Below are 14985 nucleotides of genomic sequence, written 5' to 3'. Positions count from 1 at the left end.
TCAAAATGTGTGGTGTTTGAAGTGTGAATAATTCTGTCCCTAGTTCCTTGAGGTGGTCACTATAAGCCCCAAAGGAGCGAGAATATGATTCATTCATTGGACGAACAGCTTTAGGAAAGACGGTAACGGCTCACTCTTTGAACTAAAAAGCTATATTTTAAAATTGTGTCCTAGAAAAAGGATATGTAAATGGAATTTGGGCCCTGAAACTTCAAGTATCTTTACCTTGAATAAAGAGAAATATAGAATCTTCAGCGCTTCTTATTGAAAAGCTCTCTGAATCTGAGACTTTTCGGTTGGTTGATTTATTGATATGTATTTACATTGTTTGTCAAATGCGATGCTTTACAGAACGAGAACTAGAGTTTAAAGTTGGATCTTAACCACTGTAGTACGTTCGATGCTTACTCACCGGGAATCAAACCACACAACCTCATGCATCAAAGATCAAAGATACGTTCGCTAGCTACTAGATCAACAAAGAGAGCCGCGACTTTTGAGGTTCAACACGAAAACATTCGGAAGGAACCAGGGATTCATTGTGACTTTTAATGGCATTTCTTCTTTCCTTGGGAAATAACACAAACTGTTATATAAAAGACGAAGTCCTGAATGAATAACTGATCGCACAAGCCAAACCGCTCAAGCTAGAAACTTGGAATTCGGACAGTAGATAAGATTTGTATGTAGAGTATTACTAAGGAAGGATTTCTTGGAAATTCGAAGAAAGGAAGGGAGTGGCCCTCTCTTCGAATCCCTTAAGGATGGAGACTTGAAATTTGCTATTTGGATTTCACAATTTAAATAATTTGACACCTGTTTCAACGTTTTTTTAATACTTTAGTAAAATTGGAGAAAAAGAGGTGAAAAGAAAAGGTTACGGGGATTGCAATTATTATAATAATATATCAATATCTAAGAATCTTTAAAAGTTAGAAACATGAAATTAGGTGTATGGACTTCTCACTCAAAATAATCCAATACGTATTTCAGCGTTTTTGATATTTTACCTAGAAGGAAAGAAAAGGGATGAAAATTATTATTATTATTATTATTATTATTATTAAATGCCCATATCTCGTGATCCCTTACAGTTAGAGACATGAAAGTAGGTAGTTTAATTTTTCATTTAAAATAATTAAACATGTATTTTAGCGTTTTTGCCACTTAACGTAGAAGGGAAGAAAAAGAGATGCGTGTAATTCACTAAAATGCCTCTCGAGGTGTTTGGATTTCGTAAGAGAGTTTTAGCTCAATCCAATCCTACATTATTGAAATGATAGCTGAATTCTATATTCTATATGATATTCTAAATGAGACGAAAGGAACAACGCAATATTGTGTCACAATAGCACGCAAGGGCATTTGCTATACATATCGTGCGAGGCCGTATGTAGACCAAATTATCTGTGAGCGAAGCTCTACCTAGGCAAAGGTTAGTATAATATAATTTTATTGTTCTTGTAAGCATAGTTATAATTATACTATGTTTTTAAGAACTGCGTTTAAGAAATTACCTAATAGAACAAATTTCCTAGTCCTAGCCTGGTCTATTGCTTTTTTTTCTTTACATGCTCAATTATACTACTGCAATAGTGGTGTATTCGGACAAAATACCGTATACAGAGCATCATCCGAAAGAACATTTTCAACACTAAAAAGGCTACAGACATGGCTACGATCCCGGATGGATGCAGATCGACTTAGCGGCCTGGCACTACTATATACGCACCGAGACAAACTTAGATTACGTTCGTGTCATCGACAGATTTGCCAGGAACAAGAAAGGACGTAGATTTGAGTTTGTGTTGTAACTTTCACAGAGATTGACTGCAAGGTGACTAAGGCCGTTGTTTTGGCCCGTAATTATTTTCAAGTCGTGGGTATTCCCCAAAAATCATGAGTATGAATCTATAACGTTGAACTTCTATGTATCTGAATCGCAAACAAAAGCAAGAAAGATGAACGAACTTGAAAAAGTTTTTGAAATTGTATTTTTTTTAAATATTTAACTGAAACAAAAGGGCACAACAACAATCGTAAAAAATGTGTACCGCTATATAGACTATATTATATTTTTAATAAACAATACATATGATATTTGTTTGTTTAACGTCCCACGGTTGTGCCAGGACGGCTAATGGAGACGTGGACCTACTGATTATAGTGGAATCCGAACCACTTTTTTCGTTTAACTGTAAACTCACCGGGAATCGAACCCGGGATCACTCGCACCAAAGGCAAGCAAGTTAGCCATTAGATCAAACCTTATTATATCGGAGATTAAAGAAAAACAACAAGTTTGTTTTTGTACTTTATTCTCCATTAATGATTTCGTTTAAAGGTGAGAATTTTTCAAAATTAAATTTAAATTTGAATTTTTTCAAATATTTGATATTGTCAAATAATATCGCCAGTCGGAATGTTAAAGGAAATATAGTTTGTGTGCAGTAATGAACGAAAACATCACTTTGGTTTTACATTTCAGATCTTGTTTCGTTCATTTTGTTTCTTACTATTTATCATTATAATGGCTTATGTTGTGATTCTATATAATTGTAACTCATATTTTAATTCATGTAAAATTTATACACATTTCGTGCTAGATGATCTGACAAAATTTCTGTTGAGTTTATGTAAGAGAAAGTTTAGCATTCATATTTTTGTTATTACATTATTTGCAATATTTTATTGAATAAATAGTGCATTTGCCTTCGTAGTGATTTATATGGTTAAGGAGTACCTGCAATATATTATATTTAAATAGGATTATATCCAAAATTCATTTCTTTATATGTTACTGCTGTACTTTAACTTCAAACCGTCGCTCTGGGTTACGGTTAGTAGTACAGTACAAGGTTTAAATGCATTCAGGATTAGTATTATGTATTACGAAGTGGTATCCATTTCATTCTCCTGTACTCGATTTGTGCCCTTAAGTATGCAGGCTAGTTCTTTTAAGGCAAAACCTATAACATTCTTATTTCCGGAGAAAGCCACGAAATTCATGTTTCGGCAATCACTACCATGGGTAATAATCACAGAACCAATAAGCATCCTTGGAGTTTAGTTTGATTTTTTTTTCAATTTTTAATTTGCTGAATTATATCTGACATAAACATAAATGAAAGCAATATGTAAAGATTGCTCCCCTATATTTTGGCCCAGTTGGAACAATGTGTGCCATATACTTTTAAACATCACTTTATAATTAATTATTATAGTATTTTATTATACCAAGAAATTTACATAGAAATATCATGTCTTTTGTTATTTGTTGACATTTTGTATTATTCTTTATGCATGTATATTCTTGTTATCTATATTTGCGCAGACCGAGTCTGTTTTTTTTTTTTTTATCTGTTGTCCCACAATTGTTATTTAAAATATAAATGATTAGAGCAAATTGTACACTCTTTCGTTAAAATGAATGCCATCGTCAATACAGTATTTTCTTTTGTGCAAGTACTGTGCAAGACAGCGCATTGATACAGTTCGGTGACTAGTGAATCATGACACCGCCATGCCTCCGAAACGAAAGTGCGTATTTAATTTAAATCTAGAGAGAGAATATACTTTCATTTAAGAAAACTTACAAATTCGGGTACCAAAATGGAAACTGGGAATCAGGTTTGCCCCCCCCCTCCTCCAGTCCCGCATTCATAAGCGTCCGATTCTTGCAAAAGAAAAATTCTGATCACCATGAGGGTACGATCATCTTTCAGGAAGCAAACCGCCCCCCCCCCCAAACGATCCTTCTGGGTCCGCTAGTGATTGTCAGTGAATCAACTACTTCTGCCCAGTCTAGTGTATGGATCTTTTTTAAAAGTATTAAGTGAACTTCCTGCTATGCATAATACAACTACGTTTTCGAGTGACTGTGTAGCACAAAATAGAAACAAACAGTTTCAACCCCTAATTACTACTGAAAAGAGATTTTGTCAAACAATGAAACCAAATTTGACTTTTTTCTATTTCCTATCGAATGGGATTTGTTGTTAGGCTGGGATATCTGGGTTAACATTTCATATTGAATTAGGTGAGATCAATGAGTAATTCATTCAGCTTCACTTTTGAAAATATGTTGACAAAGTAAGCACAACTATTATAATTATCTTACTAACAGAATACATTGTGTAAAGTAGAGACGTTCTACGTAACAGAGGGACGATAGTAGGGTCTACAAATTATCTAGGAGCTATACAGGGTGTCCAATACACAATGCAACCCGGAGAATCGAGGAACGATACAGGTATCCAATATACAATGCAACACGGAGTGTGTGATAATAGAACTGTTGAATCTGAAGTGATACACAAACAATGGTTATACCAAAATGAACCCTCTTTCATGCATATATTTTTAAACTAGGAAGCAACGATTGAAGTACACTAGGAACCACACAGTGTTGCCAGATGTAACCGAAGGTGTAAATCAATTTTTGTTTTTTGCAAAACATGTAAATTGACTCATAACTCATACGTGTGGACGTTCTCCCGTTAATTTTCAGTTTGTTTAGTTGGAGTAGCTTGGAAACAATGGAGCAGAAAAAAGAATGTTTCTTTTCCACCGATAACTAACCGGATGATGCCTATGTAAGGCAGAACTAGGGAAATCGTAGTGCTGATAAATTAACATTCTGAATTGGCAACCCTGCTGATGTTTCAGTGCATCAAAAGGTAAAATGAAATGAAATCTTTGAGTTTTACGTCCCACGGTTATGCCGGTTAGGCTAAAGGAGACGGTAATGATGAGTAATGAATGAACTAGTGGAATGAAGAAAGTGGGAGGAAACGGGAGAACCACAACAAAACCCATGCACACGGTGTTTCAAAAGGTGTCTTTAGGATCTGTCTACATTATGCAATTCCTGAAAACAATGAAAAAACAACTTTGAAATTATCATGATAAAATTTTTAATAACATGCACCCGGCAACACTGCTATTCATTTCTGTGGGGCTATTTAAAGCAAAGAGGTATACAAGAACAATTCTCGAACTATTCAAGACCTGGAAACGAACAATCCCAGTGCCACTGAGAACATTAACACGTCTAATCTTCGTAAAGTTGCTGCCAATTTGGTGAAACGTGTGAACCAGTGTTTCAATCAAAACAGGGGACACTCCCAGCATCTGCTGTAGAGCTGGTAACTCATTTCTGATATTAGCAGTGTTGCCGGGTACATGTAAGTAAACATTTCATCATGATAATTTCGAAGTTTGTTTTTTATAGTTTTCAAGAATTGCATAATGTAGACAGATCCTTAACACATCTTAACATCAGCAAACTTGTCAATTTAGAATTTTAATTTATGAAAACTACGATATCCCTAGTTCCCCCTTACAGAGACCTCATTCTATTAGTTATCGGTGGAAATGAAAAATTCTTTTTTGTGCTCCATTATTTCCAAGCTACTCCAAATAAATAAACTGAAAATTAACGACAGAACATCCATACGTATGAGTTATGAGTAAATTTACATGTTCCACAAAAAAGTTGATTTACATCTTCGGTTACATCTGGCAACACTGTGTAGTTCCTAGTGTACTTTAATTATTGCTTCCTAGTTTAAAAATGTATGCATAAACAAGGCTTCATTTTGGTATAACCTGTATTCGTGTATCACTTCAGGTTCAGAAGTTTTACTATCCCAAACTCCGGGTTGCATTGTATGTTGGACACCCTGTATTATTGGGTAACCCGGAGTAATTATGACACATCCTATAATTGAGGCAAATATGACACACTGGTGTTATTAGACCAGTGTAATATATAAGGTCCTTTCGTAGGTATGTCAGAAATATATTTACTCGAGTGGGGGTCTGGAACTGTAATTTCTACTAAATGGGAACTGCATATGTGTAAACAAGAGTGTGTACTATGTTATTTAGGGAATGAAAAATAGGTCACAGTCTTTTATAACGGTTCCAAAAAAGGGATCGTAACAGCGTACTCATTGCGTAGTCTGCTCCGAACCCGGTACTGTTACTGGAACTTGAGTCGGAACAGGAAGCGGAACAGCTTGCGCAATCACTATAATAGGTCAGAGTCGTAAAACGGTACTCGTTGCGTAGTCTGCTCCGGAACCGGAACTGGCACTGCAACTGGAACAGTTTGAATACTGGAAATGTGTGCAATCTATGTGCGTGCCAACGCACGCAAACGGGAAGCGAACCACTGCTCTACTATTCAATAGGAGTTGGAATGTGTGTTCATAGTCCTATGCTGTAACCTTTGTAGTCTGTGATCTGCTGCTGGTGTTTATTCGGAACCGGAAATGGTAGTTGGAACTGAAATTTTCTGCGCATGCATGTAATGTCTAATAAATTGGAAATTTAATTTTACTGCGCATGAGCAATCAAGTGTGTGTGTGTGTGTGTGTGTTGGTTACTGGAGCGGGATAAATTCTCCGTAAATACGTGTGTGTGTGACTAACCAGACTTATGCTATATTGTTAAAGGCTGCTGTTATCTTTTTTAAATTTCTGCTTTACAATATTGCCATAGATAAAAAAAAAGTGCTCGTAAAAGAGAACGAGTACATCCCCGATATTATATAATGGTTGAAAAAATACTACCAGCGGTGCCATGGTCGTTCATAGTCTTGCTGTAGTGTGTAGTGTTTTGCACATGCATGTTCTTGTGTGGTGTTCATAGTCGTAAAGGCTATTCGTTACACGTAATCTGCTCTAGAGGAACCGGAACAGGTAGTGGATCATGAGTTGGAACAGGAAGCGGAACAAGAACCGGAACTGGAAAATGTTCCAGAAGTTTGCACATGCGCAGGTCAAAAACAGCACCAAGTGCCACAACCCTTCTGATGAGTTTCTCTTACAAACACAAGTTAAAATTGAAAAACGGGAAAGAATGTGTAGTGCGTGCACTTTATGACAGTGATTCACAGAGATCATATGTCTCTAAGCGAGTAGTACAAGTACTGGGTTGTCAACCAATATGTACTGAAACTTTAGAAGAGTTTGTTTGGTGCTGTCAAAACACAAAAGGAGTCCCTTAACAAATATAGTATATTTGTAGCTGATATTAATGGCAGTTATTCGTGTAGGATGGAAGTTTTAGAGAAACCGGTGATTTGCGGTAAGATACCTTCTCTTAAACGTAGACCTTGGTTAAAAGAAATGAAGAGTAAAATTTGGCTGTCTGATTTAGATAGTACGGGAGAAATCGAACCGTTAATCTGTGCGAATATGGGTAATGAATTTTTAAGAGTAGATATGTTCAAGTTACAGTCAGGACTATTTGCAGATAGAACAGTGTTTGGGTGGACAATAATGGGTAAGTTACCGTCCAAAAATTTTATGGTATGTCTGCCAATGTTTTGATCTCTTTATTGATTATCATTGACCGTATTGCGGATTTGTAGAAATTAGATACGTTAGGCATCACTAACCAAATAGAAGTTAAGACTAAGAACGAAACCCATGAAGGAATTTTAAGACATTTTTGAAGAAACTTTGTGCTCAAATTCAGATGGTCGTTACGAAGTTAAATGGGCGTGGAAGGAAAAACCTATGGAACTGCATGACAAGAAAATAGCTGAAAAGAGATGTGTGGGGATGACCGAGAAGCTGTGGCAAGAAGGAAGATACGAAGAGTATGATAACGTCTTTTAATACTGGTTGGAAAAAGGAATCATAGAAGAAGTACCGGAGGAGGAGTTGGATAATCGAAGTTACTATTTACTACATAGGGAAGTAATAAAAGAGAATTCCTCTACTCCAATCAGACCAGTTTTTGATGCGTCTTCGAAAACAAAGAGTGCATATTCATTGAATGACTGTTTAGAGAAGGGTCCAAACTTACCTGAAGAAATTCCGGCACTTATGCATAGGTTTAGACAGAAAAAGATCGAGATTGTATTGGACATTAGAAAAGCTTTCCTGCAAACTTCGGTAAATAAAAACGATGGTGATTATTTAAGATTTCTTTGATGGGAGAATTTTAACGAAATGAAGTTTAAAGCTTTTCGGCATATGCGAGTTACCTTTGGTGTGAATTCTAGTCCATTTCTATTGGGAGCTGTGCTTAATTACCATTTAGAAAAATGCTCCCCATGAATATGAAGAAATATCTAGTATATTGAAAAAATCCCTTTTTGTCGATAATTTTGTAACCAGTTGATAATGAAGACGAAATGTTTGATTTAATCGAAAAATCGAAGACACTGCTCAGTGAAGGTAAATTCGATTTACGAGGATGGGTATATAAAGATTCTTCTATAGGTAGTATTGATTTTTACACTCCAGTTTTAGGTATGTTATGAGGCACATGTACAGACACTTTATTGTATGATACAAGGGATTTAGGCAGAGTAGAAGGACCAGTGTCAAAGCGAGTTATTTTATCTGTTGCTCACAGGTTATTTGACCCTCTAGGATTTCTGTCACCAGTGACGTTGATTCCAAAATTGTTACTTCAAAAAAGCTGGGAAAATAGCAACTGTTGGGACACACCAGTTTCTTCAGAAATTTCCAGGGAATTCGACCGGTGGTATGAAGAATTGGCGATGTTGGCCGAAATAAAGATTCCTAGACAGTTTGCACAAGATGTTACGAGAAGCTCTTGTACTTTACATGTTCTTTGTGATTGTAATAAAAATGAATATGCATCTATCGTGTTTTTGAGGAGTGAATGCAATGGAGAAGTTAATGTCCAATTGTTATTCAGCAAAGCACGTGTTGCGCCATTGAAAAAGCCGACCATTCCATGTTTAAAATTAATAGCTTGTTGTATCGGAGTTAGATTTGCGGTGTCTTTCATTGAGAGTTTAAATCAAGACACTCTTGTATTCTATTGGACAGTTTCTTTGGTGGCACTTTACTGGGTAAAAAAATTATGAACCTTGGGGAGTGTTTGTAATGAAGAGAGTGAAGGAAATGCGAGCTCACTCCGATGGAAATTTGATCGCAACTGACCTACTCTGAAGAGGCTGCAACGCTGCGGCGTTACTGAAGAGTAAATGGTGGGAGGGGCCTGACTGGTTACGGCAGACGGAAGAATTCTGGCCGAAAACTGATATGATACCAAATGAGCTTGAAGTAAATAATGAGAAACGGAAACAGTTGTTTCATTAAGTGTTGTAAATGAGCCAACGTGGTATATGCAATATTTATCAAATTATGAGAAGTTAATACGTATGGTTGCATGGATCTTACGTTTTATCTACAATTGTCGTTCAAAGGAAAGTAAAGGTTAACTGGTGAGCTATTGTTATTTGAAATAGAATCAGCTGAGAAGTTTATAATGAGAACTATTCAGAAAGAACGTTTTGTTAGTGAACCACATCGCTTGAAACAATTGTGTACTTTTGTTCATGGTGAAGGTTTGATTAGGTTAAAGACTACAATTGCTCGTAGACTCAATGAAGATGATTTTCGAAATCCAACTGTATTACCATCTTAGCATGAAGTTGTAAATATGTTGATATTTGAAGAAACATCTGAAATCAACTCATGCTGGAGTTCAAGTATTATTGACAAAGTTGCGTGAAAGGTTTAGGATTCTTCGTGGGAGAAAAATTATAAGTTCTGTTGTTCGACGATGTGTTAAATGTGAACGGTGCGATGCAAAAAATAATAATGTTACACCAAAAGATGCATTAGTTTTCGAAATAACCGGAGTGGATTTAGCTGGGCCTCTCTTCCTTCAAGATGGGAAAAGATGTTGGACTGTCTTGTTTACTTGTGCCGTTTATCGTGCAGTGCATTTAGAACTGGTACTGTCTTTATCGACCTCTAGTTCTTTTTCAGCTTTTAAGAGACTTATTGATAGGTGCGGAAGGCCGAAAGCCATTTATTGTAATAATAGAAGGAATTTTGTCGATGCAGACAATCTCTTTAAATTAATCGAATGGGAACAAATTTCTTTGTATTCATCAGTAGAAAGAATCCAGTGAAAATTCATTCCACCCACCGCTGCCTGGTGGGGTGGATGGTGGGAGCGAATTATACAAGTGATCAAGAAGCTTCTTCCTACAGTGCCCGAGAATTATCCTGGCAGTGACGTAGATTTCGCTCTTGCTCAAATGCCATTCCACTGGTTCAAGCAGACGCTTCGTTGAATTCAACGTCCAATCCCAGGAAAGAGAAAATGCGCGAACACACATACTAACTTAAAAAGCACGCTCCGTTCTCTACAGCAGGAAAGCGAAAGGAAATGAACCGAATTTCGAGATTCGTTTTTGATAAATATACTTCTCATCTTTGTATAACGATAACTGGAGTTCGAGGAGACAAATGCTACATTTTTTTTGCTTTTATATTTATATAACTTTCATGAAGAATATGGTTATTTTATATTTGAATTTTATATTATAAGTATGTGGAAAATAATTTTAAATGATAGCCATTTATGTTTAGTCTGTTCTAACAACACTCAGATTTCAACATGCTACAAACTTTCGTTCTATTGAAGATAGACACAAATATGCAGTGAACGAAATGGGAAGGGAAATCCAACGTTTATTTTAAAGAAACCCCCATGTCTCTACCTATCACGGTCCTTGAGTTAGAGGATGATATGTGAACGTGTTTCCTTGTCGCGGAAACAGAGCGTGGGGGTTAGTGAATGTAGCTTTGAAAACTATAACATTTGCCAATAGGATATAAGAACAGCACTTCCAGGAAAAACACACAAACAAATTAAAAAACAAAAGCGAAATGAAATGAACTGAAAAGCGCGTGTTTTCTTCAGTAGCGTCATTTCAGATTTGGCTTGGGGGGGCAAGACCCCTTGATATAAGTAAAATTTCGCGTTTGTCATTAACTTACTACTATTCTATTGATAAAATCTACATAAATCTCGAACTAAGGGGGGGGCAAATGCCCCTCCCTGCCCCCCTAAATGACGCCCTTGGTTTTCTTTGTGTAGGGCTGTATAGTCTGTGCTGACTGGTGAAAGTTGTCAATCCTTTGATTTATTCTCGTTCTCGAAATTTTGTGTATAAGAATGGGTGATAGTACCTTAAAGAAAGGCAAGCCGTTGCATTGTGATGCAGGAGACATTGTTTTTAATGTTTACAACTCTTCTTGCAGCTAACAGTAATAAATCTGACAGTGTTCATGAAACCTCCCGAGCAACATGTGTCAATGAGAGATCCGTGTGACGAATTGTGAAACAGAAGGAGTAAAGTCTGGACAATCCGTCGTAACACCTTGTAAAGCAAGGCCAAATATACGGAAAAGACAAACAAATTTAGATTCTTTCGAAGAAGTAGTAGCTCGTAGAACAATTCACAATCTCTATGCTGAAAGCATTGTCGCCACCCTAAATAAATTATTGTGTGAACTTAAAAAAAGCATTGACTTCAAAGGTTCTGAGTGGGCATTACAACAAATACTGCACAAGTTAGGATTTAGGTTAAAAAAAAAATCTATTGGAAATAGAAAACTGCTTTTTGAAAGGAAAGATATTGTCGTTTGACGACATAAATACAGGGTCTAATCTTATTTTTTCTTTCTTTGTCGTAACAATGCACGTATATATGCTAGCATTATCCAAATACATTGTTATCTAAATTCTCTCTAGTTCGCTACCAGCATTATTTTAAACTGTAGTTACGACGTGACGCGCGAAACGTTCAGTGTGCCATCTAAGCACTATTTGTGAATAGCGTAAGTTGGTATCCTTGCAACTGGGAGCGTTGACGTCACTGCCAAGATAGTTCTCGCCGACTGTAGAACGTTGGGCAGAGCGTCTTTAAGTTATAAAGAATTGAGTACAGTGCTGTGTGACAGAAGCAGTTATCAATACACGCCCGTTGACCTATTTGTCAGAAGATTCAAACTTCTCATGCCGATTACTCCAGCTATGTTTTACAAGATAATTTGGAAATAGGAGTATCTGATCTGGATCATATAGAGACGTTTGATGTCAAAAAATTTAGAAGATTGCAGCACATTAAAACACAATTGATAGATAGATTTCGTAGTGAGTATTTAAGTCAGTTAGTACTGAAGCAAACCGGAAAAAAAAAAAAAACTTGTAGAGAAATAAAAGAAGGAGACGTTGTACTTGTTGGAAGTGACAGTAAGACTATATCGACTTTAGGAAAAGTTACAAAGGTGTACCCTGGGAAGGACGACGTTGTAAGAGTAGCTAGGATAAAGACTGAGTGGAGAAATTATAAGACCCTTTCAGCGATTGTACCCCTTGGAAGTGTGCTTTGTTCAAGCCGAAGAAGGTGCTGTGCAAGCGAAAGATGAAGAGGAATGTCCCTCGTAAAGCTTGAATTTAGGTAAAATTGAAGAAAAGAGTGAACGTGTTGTCACAACAAGAAAAGGTTGAAAGGTGAAGATAACTCTACGTTACTTAGTGTGACTTTGTTTTCATTTATTTGTCATAAATCAAAAGGTGGGAGGATGTGATGTTTTGTATCTGGCAACTTTGTAAAAACATTTTGACTGTAATGATCCGTAGCAGTTCTGCAGAAGATAAAAAAAGGGGCGAAAATATTTCTAATTTTGAAGACATTCTGTCAATTTGTATGGTTTTGGTCTTGTTTTATAGAATTATATGGAGTGTTACAACTGGTTTTGATAAGTTGAATTTGCTTTGCCGTATTGGAAACATATTTCACATTTTTTCAATTGTTTGTATAGATTCTCAATTTCGACTGCGCCAATTACTGCATTCTAAAGATAAGTATTTTAATTATTCGATACCTTTATTCTTAAGCTGAACCTAACAGTAAGTCAATTAATTATTTTCCAAGTATTTAACAAATACACTAACGGTGTTATACATCACAATCTTACTCTAATTAAAAAAAACATAGTTATATCATCCCTCGATCTTGTCGTAACACATTTTATGTACCTTTCCACAGGTTATTATTATTTTTAACTCTCATAATCGTATGTGTTGTTTTCGAAAGCACTTTGTGCCAACTTCGGTGTCACTGCTAACAGTTTTCATCCTTGGCATAAAGTAAGTGTGAGTGAGTGTGTATGGGGGGTATGATAGAAGGGAAGGGTTTAATTTTGGGATAAGCTTTGCATAATCAAATACTCAGGAAAAGAACTACTTAATAAGCACACTTTTATGAGTCCTGTTCGTACCAGAGATCCTTCTCGTCTTGACCACGCATGACTACAACGTGAATCGCTGATATATGTTCTTCAAACCATTATTTTCGTCAAAGACTGAATTTTTACATTGAAGTAGCTAATTCAATGAACTTCTTTTAATATATATAATAATTGCTATACTTACAGGTTTTTGCTTCATTCTGACAGACGTAATCTATGGTAGCCGTCACCGCATTGGCTGCTGGTTTATCATCTTTGAAATTCGGGTAATAGCATAATTGCATCGCTTTCATTAAGTGCTTTAAGCACCTGGAAAAAGAATCATCTGTTTCTTTTCTCCTGTAAAAGACAGAAACCAGCATTATAAATAAAACAAAGAAAAGTGGAAATCTCAACGGATAATTTTTATAAATTTTCCTTAATCCACTTTCATAATGTAAAATTTTCGAATTTCACAGAACAATCTTACAAATAGTGTGACGCATAATAATACAAATCAAAGTATGTCCAAATAAGTAAATAACAAATATTAAAATATATATAGTTAATAACTACAATACTTGGTCAATGCAAAGAAATTATTTATATGTTTTATCTCTATGACTTCTCATCAATCATTTTATAACAGAAACTTTCAATAACATGTTTTATACCTTCTTCGAAAGAGTGAGCTTTCTCTTTGCAACTTTTTACATATGACAAGCTAATAATTGTAATTTATGACAAAGAAGCACTGATGAAGTATACCGTACTTTGCACAAAATTTAAGCCATTTTAAAGAAAATCGCATGTAACTTACAAACGTAATGATTTAGAACACTGTATGTTAAACATATAATATATATAAGGAAAACAATAGTGCAAGTTCATTAGTAAACATTCATTATAGCCATAATTATTCAAATATAAACTTTGGTGCAAAGTAATCCTATAGCTGGAGTTACTTTGCACAACATACAAAAAAGTATGTTCAACATACGAACATAACGTTTCTGTGCAATGTTTTACCTTCAGTATTTACAAATTTTACTTTCTACACAAAACTGCATGCAGTCTACAAATATTGATATTAGAATGATGGTACTGGTATCAATACTTAGTTTGAATTATCAATATTTGTAAAGAAAATTATGTATTTTCTGGTACCGGCACAGGAACACCATTCTAACAGTTTAGCATATGTCCCACAAAAATGCCAACACAAGAACAGAAAATAATCCCCATGAACTGATTTGCCTCAGTTATTCCTCATGTCCAAGAATATCATCCCAACCGTAATTAGTGGGAGATTTACCGTATTTGGGACTTTCAGGCTCAAACCCACCAAAATTGCATGATTTTTTAAAAATCTAATGTTAACCATTCCTATGCGTATAGGCTGCAAGCCCCTCCGCCCAAAAATCTAGTCATTGCTAAATAAAACGAAGTTTTTGTGAGTGAAGCCTCTCTCAAATGACTTATCTGGATCCGCCACTGTTCATAATTTATTTGGCAACAATTCATTCCGGCATCTTCCTAAATAGGAAATTAACCTAAATTTAGAATGCAGGAGTTTCCAGTAATAATAATTTCCTATGTAAGCGGCATTTTGGACCGGTGCAAAGTAACCCCAGTTTAGGCTGAAACCTCCTTCTCCCAGTTTACTTTTTTATGACTTTAAAACGTTTTATATTTCAATTTCAACTATTGCATCAAAGTCCCATTATACACAGTAGTATTCTACGAAACTGACTTAACTTTGACGGGAAATCTTGTACGTCATATCTCTACAACAATGAACCCTCCCGGTAATTACAACAGATGTCAACCGCCAACATTGTAGCCAAAATACAGTTACATGTTCTACCTTACGGTGCCAGTTTAAACTTCCCCTTTTGTGTTCATAGTTTTGCCGACAGAGAACTGTGATACTCTCTTCATAATTTGTGAAAAGTAACCC

General features: G+C 35.8%; 1 protein-coding gene across 10 annotated transcripts in view; it reads right to left on the bottom strand.

The window, feature by feature from the left end:
• Positions 1–14985, bottom strand: part of LOC145685837 (uncharacterized) — a 162721-nt gene that overhangs the window by 63932 nt on the left and 83804 nt on the right. For all 10 annotated transcript variants that reach the window (XM_081758442.1, XM_081758443.1, XM_081758435.1 and 7 more), the window contains one exon: positions 13231–13385. In XM_081758442.1, the coding sequence (XP_081614568.1) occupies positions 13231–13385 (155 nt within the window). The remainder of the gene's footprint in view (positions 1–13230; positions 13386–14985) is intronic.

The sequence above is a fragment of the Thermobia domestica genome, chromosome 5 (genome assembly GCF_964235325.1).
Source record: "Thermobia domestica chromosome 5, izTheDome1.hap1.1, whole genome shotgun sequence".
Taxonomy (NCBI): Eukaryota; Metazoa; Arthropoda; class Insecta; order Zygentoma; family Lepismatidae; genus Thermobia; species Thermobia domestica.
This window is presented reverse-complemented; position numbering and strand designations above follow the sequence as displayed.